The following is a 14633-nucleotide window of genomic DNA, read 5'->3' as shown; positions in this document are numbered from 1 at the left end:
TTATGCACAAACTCAAAAGGGTTATTGTTGCTATGATCCTGTCTCAAGGAAGAAGTTTGTCTCCATGGATGTCACTTTCTTTGAGGAGACACCCTATTATTCTCGGGTTTCTCCTCAGGGGGAGAGCAGTGAGAGTGGGGATTTGGGTCCTTTTCTTCAAGGGGTGCACAGTGAGGGTAGGGTTAATACTTTTGGGGCTGTTCCTTTACCTATTCCATTGGGTGATGAGGGTTGCAGTAGTGAGGGTGGTCAGAGGGATCAGAAGTTGAGAGTTTATCACAGGCGATGTAGGCAGGTTGATCCCGGTCATCAGTAGTCCAAGCCAGCTCCAACCTCTTTTGCGGCTCCAAGTCCAAGTATTACAGTCCCAGGGCCCACAGAGACTCCCTCCATTGTTGCCACTTCACCTCCTACAGACAACCTTGACCTTCCCATTGTCGTCCATAAAGGGAAACGGCATTGAACCACATCTACAGCCCACTGTATTTCCCATTTTTTATCCTATGATCGCCTATCTCCCTCCTACAGGTCCTATCTTACTTCCGTTGCTAATGTCCCTATTCCAAGAACAGTGCAAGAAGCCCTATCAGTCCCAGAGTGGAGAGGTGCAATGCAAGTTGAAATGGATGCCCTGTTGAAAAATAATACCTGGGAGCTAGTTGATCTGCCCAAAGGAAAGAAACCAGTTGGATGCAAATGGGTGTTTACTGTGAAGCACAATGCAGATGGCTCCATTGAGAGGTACAAAGCTCGACTAGTTGTAAAAGGGTTCACCCAGACTTATGGTATAGATTACTTGGAGACCTTTGCCCCGGTAGCCAAGATGACCACCATTCGAGTTCTATTATCTCTTGCAGCAAGCCACACTTGACCTTTGTACCAAATGGACGTTAAAAATGCTTTTCTGAATGGAGACCTGCAGGAAGAGGTTTACATGCAGTTGCCTCTTGGATTCTATGATACAGAGACAGGTAAGAAGGTCTGCCGGTTCAATAAGGCATTGTATGGTTTGAAACAGTCACCTAGAGCTTGGTTCGATAGATTCAGACTAACCCTTGGGAAGTTCGGTTATGTACAGGCCCAGTCAAATCATACACTATTAATCAAGAGGGTGGAGTCATCTCTAACACTACTTGCAGTATATGTTGATGATATTGTGGTGACAGGAAATGATAGCCATGAGATTGAGTCTCTCAAGCAGCTCCTTCATCAAGAGTTTGAGGTGAAAGATCTTGGTGCACTACGGTATTTTTTGGGTATTGAGGTTGCTAGATCTAAACAGGAGATCTTTGTCTCTCAGAGGAAATATGTTCTAGATCTGTTGGCGGAAACTGAAAAGTTAGGTGTCAAGCCTGCGAATACACCCATTGAACAGAACCACAGGATTAGTGCAGAGAGTGGGGAGCCTCTTGAAGACAAAGTTATGTTCCAGCGATTAGTGGGAAATCTCCTATATCTCTGCCTCACTCAGCCAGATATCAGTTATGCAGTTAGTGTTGTCAGCCAGTACATGCATTCTCCTAGAACCACGCACCTTCTTGCAACAGAAAGAATATTAGCATACTTGAAGAGATACCCGGGTAGAGGTATACTGTTCAAGAACAATGACCACATGAAGGTAGAGGTCTATAAGGATGCCGATTGGGCTGGGAGTGTTGATGACAGAAGGTCTACCTCTGGATATTGTGCCCTTGTGGGAGGTAACATTGTCTCTTGAAAGAGTAAAAAACATAGTGTTGTCTCCCGATCTAGTGCTGAAGCTGAATACAGGTCAATGACTAACGGAGTGGCTAAAATTCTATGGCTGAGATCACTACTTGAGGAATTGGGTATTGAGTATGAGAAGCCCCTAACACTGTATTGTGATAATCAAACAGCTATTAATATTAGCACGCAATCCAGTGCAGCATGACAGAACTAAACATATTGAAGTTGATCGACATTTTGTATGAGAGAGGGTCTCATCACAAAAAGTGTCTCCCGTACATCACATCCAACATGCAGCTAGCAGATATCCTCACCAAAGCTGTACCAAGAAAGAAGCTAGAGGCGGATCTTTCCAAGTTGGGAATGATGAACATTTATTTTCAACTTCAGGGGGAGTTTAGAGAACACTGATGTGGGCCCCACAGCTATGGTCCCACTGTGTTCATAGGGTAGAATGTGTTCTAGTCATCCTAGGGTTAGCTGGTGGTCAGTTGGTTATTTCATTTGTTATTTATTTCAGTTTTATTTTGTTCTATTTGTTATGTAAATACTAAGGGCAGATCTGTCCTTTCCATGTAATGAGCATAACCTATAAATACTAAACAAAAGTGGCAGCGCCAGAACATTAAGATTCTGTCCCTCCTTTCAACCCTTGTGTTCTCCTGCTCTCTCTTCTCTTTTTCCTCTCTTCCCTATACTTTTTCTTCTATTTTCGAACCTAAAATCTATTAGGGTTCAAGGCTGATAGCAGTCTTGAACATCTACTGAAAGTAAGTCCAAAAATCTTCAATATCAAGCTTCCTTTAGGGATAGTTTTTCCATTGCAAGGAGTCTAGTTCGCCACTATAACCATGCCTTCCAGCATTTCAACATTCATGAAATCTGCTTGAAACTCCCCTAAATCAAGCAAAGCTTTGTTGTTTTCAAATGGGAACAGCATAGCCAACTTCTTAGATGGAATTTTGTCCATGATATCATTTAGGCTCTTCTTCCATTCTCCCACTTTCTTCTTAGGTGACAATCATTTTTTGCTCCAATCCTCCTTACATGCTCCCAACAATATTCTGGAAACACTTGTGGACCCTCCTAACAAGAGCTCCTGCATCTTCTTTTGTTCATTGTGAACCTGAACCATCTTCTAGGTCACCGGCCTCATATAGTTTTCCTTTTTACACCAGCACCTGTCTTCAAACTCCTGCAACACCTCAGCTATTGCGGCCCAACCTTGACTATTCCTCCCTTCTGCCAAACAAATAATACATCTTTCATCTCTAGATGTTTCAAAAAGCATCAGGAAAAAAAACCTTTACTGTTTACTTTCTTCTCTATTGAAAAATATTTCATATCTCTTCTGAATTCACTTCTTCAACCTGGTGTTCTCACCGCTTGGATCGCCCCATCAATAAATCCCTTAAACCAACCTGCAACATCATGAGTCAAGAGGATCGTGGATCTCCTACCTTCACTTAGCTTCAAAACTAAACTCCTCCTCCCTTGAAATATTCCCCACCTTTACTGTTAGGTTTTTCTCTATTGAAAAAAAAAAATAAAAATCACGTCTCTTTTCAGTTCACTTCTCCAACCTGCTATTATCACCACTTGGATCGCTCCATCAATAAATCCTTTAAACCAACCTGCAACATCTTGAGTCAAGAAGATCGTGGATCTCCCACCTTCACTTAGCTTCAAAACTCCTCCCCAGCTTTCATCGAAAAGAAAACTCTTTTTTCTTCTACTAACACTTCCTTCTTCCACATCTTGGAGACCTCTTTGAGGTGAAATCCTATCTCTGAAAGTATCTCCCATCAATTGACGGTTTCAGTGAAATTCAATCTCTGATAGTTTGATGCTGTTGGAATATGGTGGAGGTGATATGCTGCTGTCAAGATCTTTTACATGAATATTTAGCCACCTGCAACAACCCAACTGCTCTCATTGGCCAAGTCGTGGGGCACTCACTTGGACCCTCCAAGCAAGTCAACCAAACTCACCCCCAAGAGCACTCTTGCTAGGTTTCTTAAGTGCAAAAGACACCCAACCAAGGCACATAAAAACACGCCAAGTATTATAAAAGGAAAGGCTAAGTGAGAATGCTTACAAGACTTGGATGGTTACAAATAAGGGGACACCTATAATATGAGTTACTCCCCTCCAAGAAGACTCTAGAACCATGTACAGTTGATACAATCAGGAAGCATCAAGATCACCTTCTAGAACCTTCAAGTTTCTACACCTTTCTAGAGAATATTCCAGATGCTCCAGTATGTTGGAGATCCAGCTAGGATGTCCAAAGTGTGCAAGAAATTCTAAGTGCCCAGCCTTAACCTCTTGCCCACGGCTCCTTTCTGTCACTCCATGACACACCACTTGCCAATACCTCATGATATCATCACTGTCTTTACCCAATGCACAACCTAAATAGATGCATTTCTAATGATGGGCTTGTCTCTCTCCGTATCTTTGAACATTCTTGCATTCCTTTCTTCCCAAATACACCACAAGGTTGCTACCTGTGTACACCTCCACAAAGTTTTTCCTCATTTCTTCTTGCATTCTCTTCTCTTCTTCTTTCTCTTTCATACAGACATCCACATGCATACTAAATTCCTAGTTACACCCACAACAGAGTATGATTAAATATGAGAAAAAAAATCAGATCAGTTGCTTAACCTTTGGAGGTTGCATCTCAGGGGAGAGTGAACCCCCACAATACTGCAATACCGGTGAATTGCAGGAATTTATCCTTTCAGCTTGCTTTACAGCCCTATGGTCCATCCACACTATAATGTTTCTCCTTGTATCACCACTCCAAGAAACTGTAACAGGAGAGCCATCAGCATCCACTGCAACTGCAAATGGCAATCATGCTAAACAGTTCAGGTTATAAACTCCATACAATATAAATATTTGGCATATAAGTGCAAAAAAATGAAATTTAAGAATAAGAATGAGGTCACAAACCAAGAGAACAAGTAGCTGCAAATCCCAGACCGCTAACTTCTTCACCTGCAACATTTGCAAGAGCACATGCTGCTTTTACAGCTGCACAGACTGCATGCCAGATATCTGTTGAAGATTGCTGTTTAAAAAATAAGTTATTATAAAAGCACAGGTTTTCTGGTAAGGATGTAAGCTTCACATGTCTAAATTCTTGAAACTGAATTAAGTTATTATTGATTTATTATTTCTTTTTGAATGTGAGAAAGAACTTATTTCATTTCACCCAACTCCTACAACTTGTTTAAAATACTAGTTAGAAATCATTATGACCAACAAAGCTTAATTGTATTTCACCTCAATGCAGTTACCATCCTTCCAAATCTGCATCGGGCTACTAGCCGAACCTAGAAGCTTTCCATTCCCATCAAAGAGACCTGCATCAAGTAGTGGTTGATAAGAATAACTAATAAAATCCATAATAACTATAACAAAAAAGTTTAAATGACCCAGTTGGACATCCTGTCATCCATGCAAAACTAAACTCACAAGTTACAACTAGAATTCACAGATTAGGCATGAATTTATGTCATGTGAATCTAAAAAAAAAAATTATAAACCCTTCTAAGTAGGGGTCATCTTGGGCAGTCTCAGAATAAGATTTTGTCAAAATTTGAATAAGCCTGGCCCAAAGGCCCAAACCTGAAGCAGTGTAAAATGCTAAGTCGAGCCAACCCTTACTTCTGAGATGTGATTAAGTCAATTAAGATTTACTGTTAAGCAAAATTATGAAGAAACTGATTAATTTAGCAAAATATTAACTGATCAATTAGTAGCTAAGAAGAACAAGGTTATCCTCTCAAATGCTATATATATTTCCAATCTAACTTCCAAATCTGAATGGCAAAAGAATAAAAAAATATGGCTTGCTTTCTTGAAGAAACTAAGTTGATTGCTACTAGATTTAATTAGAGGAGAATAAAAGAAAGAAACAAGAAAAGAAGAATTTAAGGATGAAATAACTTAGGTGGTGTGCTGCCCCCTTTTCCATTATATGTAAAATTCAACTTTACAAAAGACATTTGTACCCAGGTCACCCATAACTAAATAAAAGACTCAAAACATAAATAAAGAATTGAAACAAATAGCACTAACAGTAACTCACTCAAATAAACTCTCTCAACACTCATTCTCAACCTGGACAAAGATAATAACCATACCTAACTTGCCAAATATGTATCTTAACTTTGACTTTATGACTTTTTTAGTGAATATATAAACCAGTTGCTTATAAAGTGACAAAAGGGTCTCAAACTTCTCCGGAGATAATGCTCTCATGAATAAAATGTCAATCTACCTCAATGTGAGTTCACTTGTGTGCGATATTAAAAGCATCTTGATTACTACGGTAGAGCATAAATGGATTTTCATAATGAACACCTGCTTCATCAAGCAAAGAACTCAACTACAAAATTTTTAAAATGCCTTGTGTTAAGGGTCTTATGTTTAACTTCTGCACTTAAGATGCTCAATTTCTAGAAGATTTTTCCCAGTCACCACTATATCACCTATGTAGACAATGAGCACTATTAGCAAGTTATATCTCTCTTAAGAAAAAAACATGTATAATCTAAGACTTGGAGTAACCAAACTGATATAGAGGCCACAAATAGAAAGCAACAAGAGACAATAATACCCAAACATAATTCAGCTTGGCAAGAGGTGTAAAAGTCTAAAAACAATCTATCCCCAAGTCTTTGCACATCCTACAGCTCTTTTCCAAATTTATTTTCAAATTTGATACTCTCTCAAAGCACCGTATCAAAGACTTGAGATTACTTACCGTTCCCCTATCACCCCCTTCACAAAATATTATTAGGTCATCAGCAAACTATAAATGGATCACCCTAATCCCGTTCCTACCTATCCTCCAGCCTCTCACTACACCTTCCCTGTCTGCCTTCGAGATCAAGCTACTAAAGACATCTGCAACTAGGGTAAAAAGAAAAGGGGAAAGGGGGTCACCTTGCCTTAAACCTCTAAGAGCTTGGAAAAAATCCTTGATTATCCCATTAACCAAGACAAAAAATGGCAAGAACTTATGCATCCCTTTACCCAATTACACCATATGACTCCAAACCCACAACACCCTAGGATTTCTAGTAAGAAGCTCCAATCCACCAGATCATAGGCCCTTTCTAAGTCCATCTTACAAACAAACCCTTGCTTTCTGGACTTTCTCATCTCCACACATCCATTCGCTATTAGAATCTGATCTATTATTTGTCTCCCTTGCACGAAAGCTCTGATAACCCTACATTTTGATGCCTTAAGGGCATCAATTCAAGGGTATTTTCGGCCTTGGAATAGTCAAAGTATATCATTTTCCCAATTAAAATCAATTATGTGACTTCTGAGGGTCTCTGTGCAAATTACGTAGAAAACTAAGAAGTTTTCTTGGTTGAAGTGCAGCTTTTGGGAAGCTGGTGTGAAGACCAGCTAAGAGAGGGGGTGCTTTTGTAAAGAACTGAGAACAGGAGGGCGCCTCCTATCTCCTAAACTCAGTTGGCGCCCATCCTATTGTATTACCATGCTCCCCTCTCCTTGGCAAACCCTATGGAGCCTTTTAACCTAATCTTTTCACTCTTAGCAAACCCTAGCCACCCCTAGGTGTTCAATCTCCACCCTCCACCTCTTTTAATCTCAACCACTCATTTTAGGTCTCTCCTTTATAGTTTTTAAACCCTAGGGCACCACCTAACTACTAATCCTCACCATTCAGCCCCTCACCTCCAAATCTCAGCCACTCCCTCCATCTTATATCCCAACCATTCAATCTAGGGTGCCACCTATTCTTTTAATCTTAACCCTTCAACCCTAGATATTCTAATCTACACCCTCTATTTCTGGGCACCCAAATCTCAGCCCTACATAATATTGGGCACCCTCTCCTTTTATTTTTAGCCATAGGATCACATCAAAACCATCCTAACCATCCATTAGAAACCCTAGGGGGTCTCTAACTTTGCTAAAACCCAACTGCCGCCCCCGTCTTTCTCCCTATTCCCAATTGTGTCCACCCTTCTCTATAAAAAAGGTCCCAGGGGTCCTGTAGAAGGGGTTGGTCAATTTACCCAGTTAATAAGGCTAAGGTTTCTTGAGGAGTTCAAGGGTTGTAAAAGGGGAGGACGCCACGATCTTTTCAGGAGGGGATCCTGCAAGCTGTTCAACCATTCTGCAACTACCGCCACTGGATCTGATCAACCATTCTTTTCTTTTCTTTATTTTCTTTTCTGTTATTTTTATTTCTGTAATCTTTTAGATTTAATTCTTGTTCGATTTTCTGTTTTGCAAATCTAAATTTGTTCAGTTCAAGGTTCAGGTGCCTCGAGGGGTTCGAGGGTTGTAGAAAGGACAGACACCCGGTTCTTGTCAGGAGGGGTTTCTGCAAGTTGTCTGGCCGATCTGCAGCTACCGCCACAGGATCCGAATTCTGGATCAACTTTGTGTATTTCTTTTATTTCTTTTTGTTGATTTCTGCACTTTGTTAAATTCTGAATTTTAGTTATTGTTTAGTTTAATTCTGAATCATTTAATTTCAGCAACAATAGATTTTATTTTCTTATTTTTTTGCAGTTCTCGATTATATTCTCTTGTCTGGATCTAAGTACATATTAATTTTTCCCTCGCTTCCCTATGGATACGACCCGTTCTCACCCATTTACTACGTTAGTAGTTGTTTGAGAAATGATAAAATTTATAAATATTTAAACTGGTGTTCCAGGGTGTTTAACGATGCGCTTCTGGCTACACCAAGCTCCCTGTGCTTGACTAATGATGGAGGGTAGCACTACTTTAATCCTTAAGGATAACACTTTAGCCAAGATTTTGTAAATGCTAGTCACCAAACTAATTGGCCTAAAATCTTTAGGGTTTTTTGCTTCTTTTCTCTTACTTTTTACCTACTAGAAGATCAAAAATTTACCATGTCTGATTCTTTAACAAAGCATCTATCTCTACCTATATTGTATATCTCCACTCAGGTTTAGAAAGTAAATTTGCAACACTCCTACGAATGGCTATAAAAGAAACAAAAGCAAGAAAGGACCTATAAAATAAACAATACCCAATATTTTTTATTATAAAAATAAATTTTCATTAATAGAAAAAAAGATATGCAACCTAGCAGGTGATGATACTGTATCACACATACAAGAAAACAACAGAAACTACTATTCTGTTCATGTCACATCCAAGTTACACATCTAGCAAAAAATTAAAAAAAAATAAAAAATAAAAAGATTTTCCAAGTTATACATTTGAAACCTAAACACTTCCCCAAGCTTTTCCCCCATATCCTCCTTGGTGACTTGTCTAAATTCTGGTAATATCAACACCCACTCCGCAACAGATTTGCTAATTGTCGCCACTATCCCGGCTCTTTACAAAGAAAGCACATGTTAGCCATATTGAATCCTCAAGATTTCAGGTGGTCGGTGGTTCACAGTCAAAATGCTGTCCATTGCCACAAACCAAGCAAAGGCTTCAACTCTGGGGAGAACCAGATTTCCCATAAACCTTCCACTTGATTTGAACTTGAATGGTCCCTACAAAGAGAAAGGTAGTAGGATTTCATGGAAAATTTCCCATTTGAGCATTCTTTCCACCATAGTTCATCCCTTGACTGATCTGAAATTTTCACCTTCTCTAGTTTCTCCAGCAAAGCAATGCATTCGCCAACCTCTCTCTCCAGCAAAGCAATGCATTCCTTCTACACCTCTTCCCAATTCCTTCTTTGTTCTGTCCTGCACAGCACCCCTCTCCTCCATTCAACTCCTGAGGCTGACCAGACTCAACACCAGGCGGCATCTGAAGATATTTCGATCAATTGGGGTAGGGTCTCAGGTTTAATCCCTGCCACACAAAGCTCCACGGCACGCAGGTTTCTTTGGTTTACCCCAATCCTCCCAAAATTTTCGCAATATTGTCAAAGATTGTTTCTCTAAAAAGATTAAAAAGTTGTATCAGTTTTATCAGGAATCTACCTTTGTTTTGTTCGATATCATTGCAGATTGGAGTCCATTATTGGATCTGTATCAACCCTCCATCCACTATCACCATATCAAAATCCAGCTCATTATCGCCAGGATCAAGTATGCTTTCCTATCTGCGAACGGCAATAGAACGGTGCCGACTTCAATCCCATCTTTTTCCTACTGCATATGGGAAATACATGGACCACCTCTACCCACCTTGAATCCTTCAATCAAACCCAACTGACCACTTTTCTCCAGCAATAAATTCAGCATCTCCATGACCAGCACAAAGAGCATAGGAGAGATTGGATCCCCTTGCCTAAGACCCCCTTATGCTTGGAAGAACTCAGAGTCAAAGGACACACCATTTATAAGAATTGAGAATGAAATTGTGGACATGTATGCAAATATCCAGCTTCTCCACTTCTCTCCAAACCCCATTAATCGTTGAATCTCTTCTATAAAAAGCATTCCACATGGTCATAAGCTTTCTCAATATCAATCTTACAAATCAATTACGCACAAGGTTTAGATGATGATGACGATGACCCATTCTTCTTTTTTTTAAGATAAATAAAGAGAAGAAAGAAAGAGATATGACAGTGATAAGAAATCACCACAAACAGAACAAGACAAACCCCACCTAGATAAACCTCAGAACACACCACTCCCATCCCAAAAGACCAAAAATTAACAATAAACCGACCCAACCCTTAATGCCCAACTCTCTGACTAGAGACCTAACCCTACTGATAAGGGTGGCCACGAGCCGAGCTTCTCACAAGCTATTCGAGCTCGGCTCGACTCGATTTAAACCGAGCTTCGAATCGAAGTCGACCAGTGAAGCTCGGCTTGTGAGACTCACAAGCCTAATCAAGCCTAGTATATACATACATACATATATGTTTTATATATAATAAATAATTTTTATTATATACAATAATATGTTTTATATATAACATTTTTATTTTTTATGTATAATAGTAAATAATTTTTATAATTCTTATTTTTTTTAATTTTAGAAGAAAAACAGTCCCAAAAGAATAAGAAAAGTGATTAGAAGAAGGGAAAAACAAAGGAGATAGCAACAGCAAGAATAGAGAAGAAGAGAGTTCAGTTGTGAGAAGGGTGAGGGGAAGAGTTGTTCATACTATCCCTCCTTCCCCTAATCCTTTCATTAAAAAATTAATTACTAATTTTCAAAAATTACAAGTAAGCCCTTAATTGGGTGGCTAGCTAATTAAACAAAATAAAACTGATAACAGACCCATCAACAAAACAGAACAGAAGATTAAAGAGAAATAACAACTGTGGGTTATGGGTCATTCGACCTATCTTCTCTATACTCCCCTCAAGCTGGGTATAGATGTCAATCATGCCCAGCTTGCCAGTACCATGTTGTAGTTTGGCCTTGGAGACTCCTTTGGTAAGAATGTCAACTAATTGTTCTTCAGATGAAATGAAAGGTAGACAAACTTCTCCAAAAGCCACTCTTTCTCTAATGAAATGCCTATCAACTTCAATGTGTTTAGTTCTATCATGTTGCACAGGATTATGGGCAATGTTAATAGCAGCCTAATTGTCACAATACAGCATCAGTGGTCTATCATACTCAACACCTAATTCCCCCATCAGGGATCAAAGCCAAAGTAACTCAAAAACTCCATGAGCCATAGCTTTGTACTCTGCCTCAACTGAAGATCTAGCAACCACAAATTGTTTCTGCTTCTCCAAGAAACAATATTACCTACCACCATACTACAGTATCCCGAAGTTGACATCCTATCATCAATGTTGTTTGCCCAGTCAACATCTGTATAGGCCTCCAATTTCATAGACCATGTTTAGCAAAAAGAATACCCTTCCCCAAAGTGCTCTTCAAGTAACATAAAATCCTCTCTGTTGCTACCATATGCGTATCTCTATAACTATGCATGAACTAGATAATGCAGCTAACAGCATATAAAATGTCAGGGCGAGTCATACAAAGATATAGCAGTTTCCCTAGTTACCTTTGAAACACTCCCTTATCCTCCAATAGTTCTCCATTAGAGGCAGAAAGCTTGTGACTCGTATCAATAAGTGTAGCCACTGGTCTTGCACCCATTCTACCTGTTTCAGTGAACAAGTCTAGCACAAACTTGCATTGAGAAATAAAAATTTCATCTTTAGACCAAGCCACTTCAATACCTAGGAAATACCTCAATTTCCCCATGTCTTTGATCTCAAACTCTGCATGAATGAAGGATTTAAAGTTACCAATCCCTGTCACATTAGTGTCAATCACTATAATATCATCCACATAGACTATAAGATATACTACCAATGAACCTCTCCTCTTCACGAAGAGGGTATGATCAGACTAAATTTGTGTGTAACCAAATTTAACAAGAGCAACCCTAAACCTTTCAAACCAGGCTCTAGGTGACTATTTGAGCCCATAGAGAAACTTCTTCATCTTGCACACCTTACCCTCCACGTTTGTGCCATACATCCCTGGTGGGAGAGACACATAAACATCCTCATGTAATTTTCCATTCAAAAAGGCATTTTTCACATCTAGTTAATAGAGAGGCTAGTCTGAATGAGCTGCCAAAGATAATAGGACTCTCACAGAGGTCATTTTCGCAACAAGGGAAAAAGTCTCTAGGTAGACAATCCCATAAGTTTGTGTGTAGCCTTTTGCAACCAATCGGGCTTTGTATTTCAATAGAGTCATCAGCATGATATTTGATAGTGTACGCCCATTTATAGCCCAATGGCTCCTCCCCTTCAGGCAAATCAATCACTTCCCATGTGTCATTCTTGTATAGAACCTCTATCTCAATTCTCATAGCATCCCTCCATTCTAGAATAGAGAGTACTTCTGATACAGACTTGGGTATAGGGTTAGAAGCAACAGAAGAAAAAAATGAATAATATGAAGGAGAAAGAAGGCCATAGGAAAAATGTTTACAAATGCAACGTGTAGTACACTTCTCTTTACATTTCCTTATGACAATAGGAACATCAAGGTATGAGAAGAAAGGCTACAAGGGTGTGACCTCAGTACCTGTTATCTCTTTAGCAACTGGAAGTATAGTAGGCTCATGTGGTGTAGAGCAAAGTTCAAAGTATCGGAAACGCAAGGTGGATCGAAAAGGTAATTTTAAGAGACGTATCGAGATACGCTTTGGAAACGCATAGATACGGAAGAAAAATCAAGATATGCATGGATACACTAAAAAGTCAAAAAAAAAATCTTTAAAAACATGAACAACAATAAAAATGAGTTTTATGTGATTATAACTAATTTATTTAAACAGGAAAACCATTCTTTAATGATTTATATAAAGTATCGGGATATAATTAGTAACCATTGAAAAAATAATAGAAGAACTAAAATATATGTGTGTATATATACTAATATTTATTAGTTAATATTCTTTTAAGTCATTTATTAGTTAATATTTATTACATATAGATTTAAATAATATTTAATATGTATACAAGTTAATATATACCTTAACTTTTAATAAATAAATATAATTTGTATTCATCTTATTATTATATAAACATTAATAATAAAATTTTAGCATTTGTTGGGAAAAATCCACCAAGGCAAGAAACATTACTTTAAGTATAAAAAAACATATTGTTTTAATAAGCAATTAAGGTTGGCATAATGGTTAAGTAATTATTGTTGTAAGCAAATGACTTGGGTTCGAAATGTGTTACCTCTTTGATTTGTGCTTTTTAATGTAGGAGAGTGGCGATACAGCCATCTGGTGATCATTCTGCTCTTCTGTCTTATATGGTAAAATTTTAATAGGACCAATCATTTAAAAGAAATTATCAAGCAAGAGATGACAAAGCAAAAGATCATCAGTAGTTGAAGAGCTATGAATTCAAGGATCAAAATGAGCTTAACAAGTAAAAATACTACGAGAAAATGCTGAAACAGCTTTGTACAAAGCCAGGAAGAAGCAGGAAAATTAAAACAAATTATCAACCAAGAGGATTTAATTAAAACATCCTAGAAAACTAAAACCCCAATTAAGAAAAACAAAAGAACCTAAAATCCAAGATTACTGAATAGTAGCAATAAAAAAAAACAAAAATACACAATGATCAATACAGCCACAGAGAATAAACTCACTAATAATGTAAAAATAGGAAAAGCAAAGAGAGTCGGACCTGCTCGAGCGCTGCCGGTGCCAACGTCGACGCCAAGAAAGACAGAGCGGGAAGAGGAACCGGAGGCTGCCATCTCGAGGGAGGTGAAGGAAGAGCTGCAATCGGAATAGATAGAGGAGAGATGGCCAAAAGAGGAATCGTATCGGACCACGCCCTTCGACCGCCAGAGAGTGCTATTTTTCTCCCACTACGCAATTTTTTATGGTGGTAATTAGGAAATAAGATTCGGATTTTGGAATCTTCCTGGATGAGTGCTGTTGTGCAAAGTAATCTAACATCCGACATTTACTACGCAGTCACCCGTGTAGACACGTCCTAAGGCCTGGCGCCCCAAAAACGTCCCACACAATGGGAGGCCGCCAGCTGTCCTTTTACATGTGTTTTTTCTTAAGCTTGTGCGGAGCTTACCGGACTGTCGTTGGTTTGTCCCGTTAATTTCGTAATTGGGACATGCTATGAATGATATCTAATAATAAATATTAAAGTGTATGTGATTGACTATTAAGAAATTCAGAAAATAAAATGAAATATGATTAAGACATTAATTTATTTTTTCTTGGTATTTTAGTCATTTTAATTTTATTAACAATAATTCTTATTTTTCAAATAAATTTTTGTTTAATATGAAAAATATATAATATTAATGCATGTTCAAATTTTTTTATAAATTTTATAAATTATGAAAAATATATTGCAATTCCAATATAATGCTTGACCATTGGCTTTAATATTGTGGTCAAATCAATTATTTATATTATAGTATATATATATATATAT

General features: G+C 38.3%; 1 protein-coding gene across 4 annotated transcripts in view; it reads right to left on the bottom strand.

The window, feature by feature from the left end:
• Positions 1-14067, bottom strand: part of LOC148843812 (uncharacterized) — a 68770-nt gene extending 54703 nt beyond the window's left edge. For 2 of the 4 annotated variants that reach the window (XM_088959773.1, XM_088959776.1), the window contains exons 1-4: positions 13857-14066; positions 5002-5081; positions 4669-4786; positions 4378-4556 (exon numbers count right to left, since the gene is read on the bottom strand). In XM_088959773.1, coding sequence (XP_088815899.1) covers positions 4378-4556; positions 4669-4786; positions 5002-5081; positions 13857-13929 — 450 coding nt within the window. In that variant the 5' untranslated portion in view covers positions 13930-14066. Of the gene's footprint in view, positions 1-4377; positions 4557-4668; positions 4787-5001; positions 5082-13856 lie in introns of all 4 variants that reach the window. The other 2 variants (XM_088959774.1, XM_088959775.1) reach the window with 2 other exon arrangements.
• Positions 14068-14633: the final 566 nt, after the last annotated feature.

The sequence above is a fragment of the Nelumbo lutea genome, chromosome 8, assembly GCF_056320005.1.
Source record: "Nelumbo lutea isolate HS-2025 chromosome 8, American lotus-T2T, whole genome shotgun sequence".
In the NCBI taxonomy this organism is placed as follows: domain Eukaryota; kingdom Viridiplantae; phylum Streptophyta; class Magnoliopsida; order Proteales; family Nelumbonaceae; genus Nelumbo; species Nelumbo lutea.
This window is presented reverse-complemented; position numbering and strand designations above follow the sequence as displayed.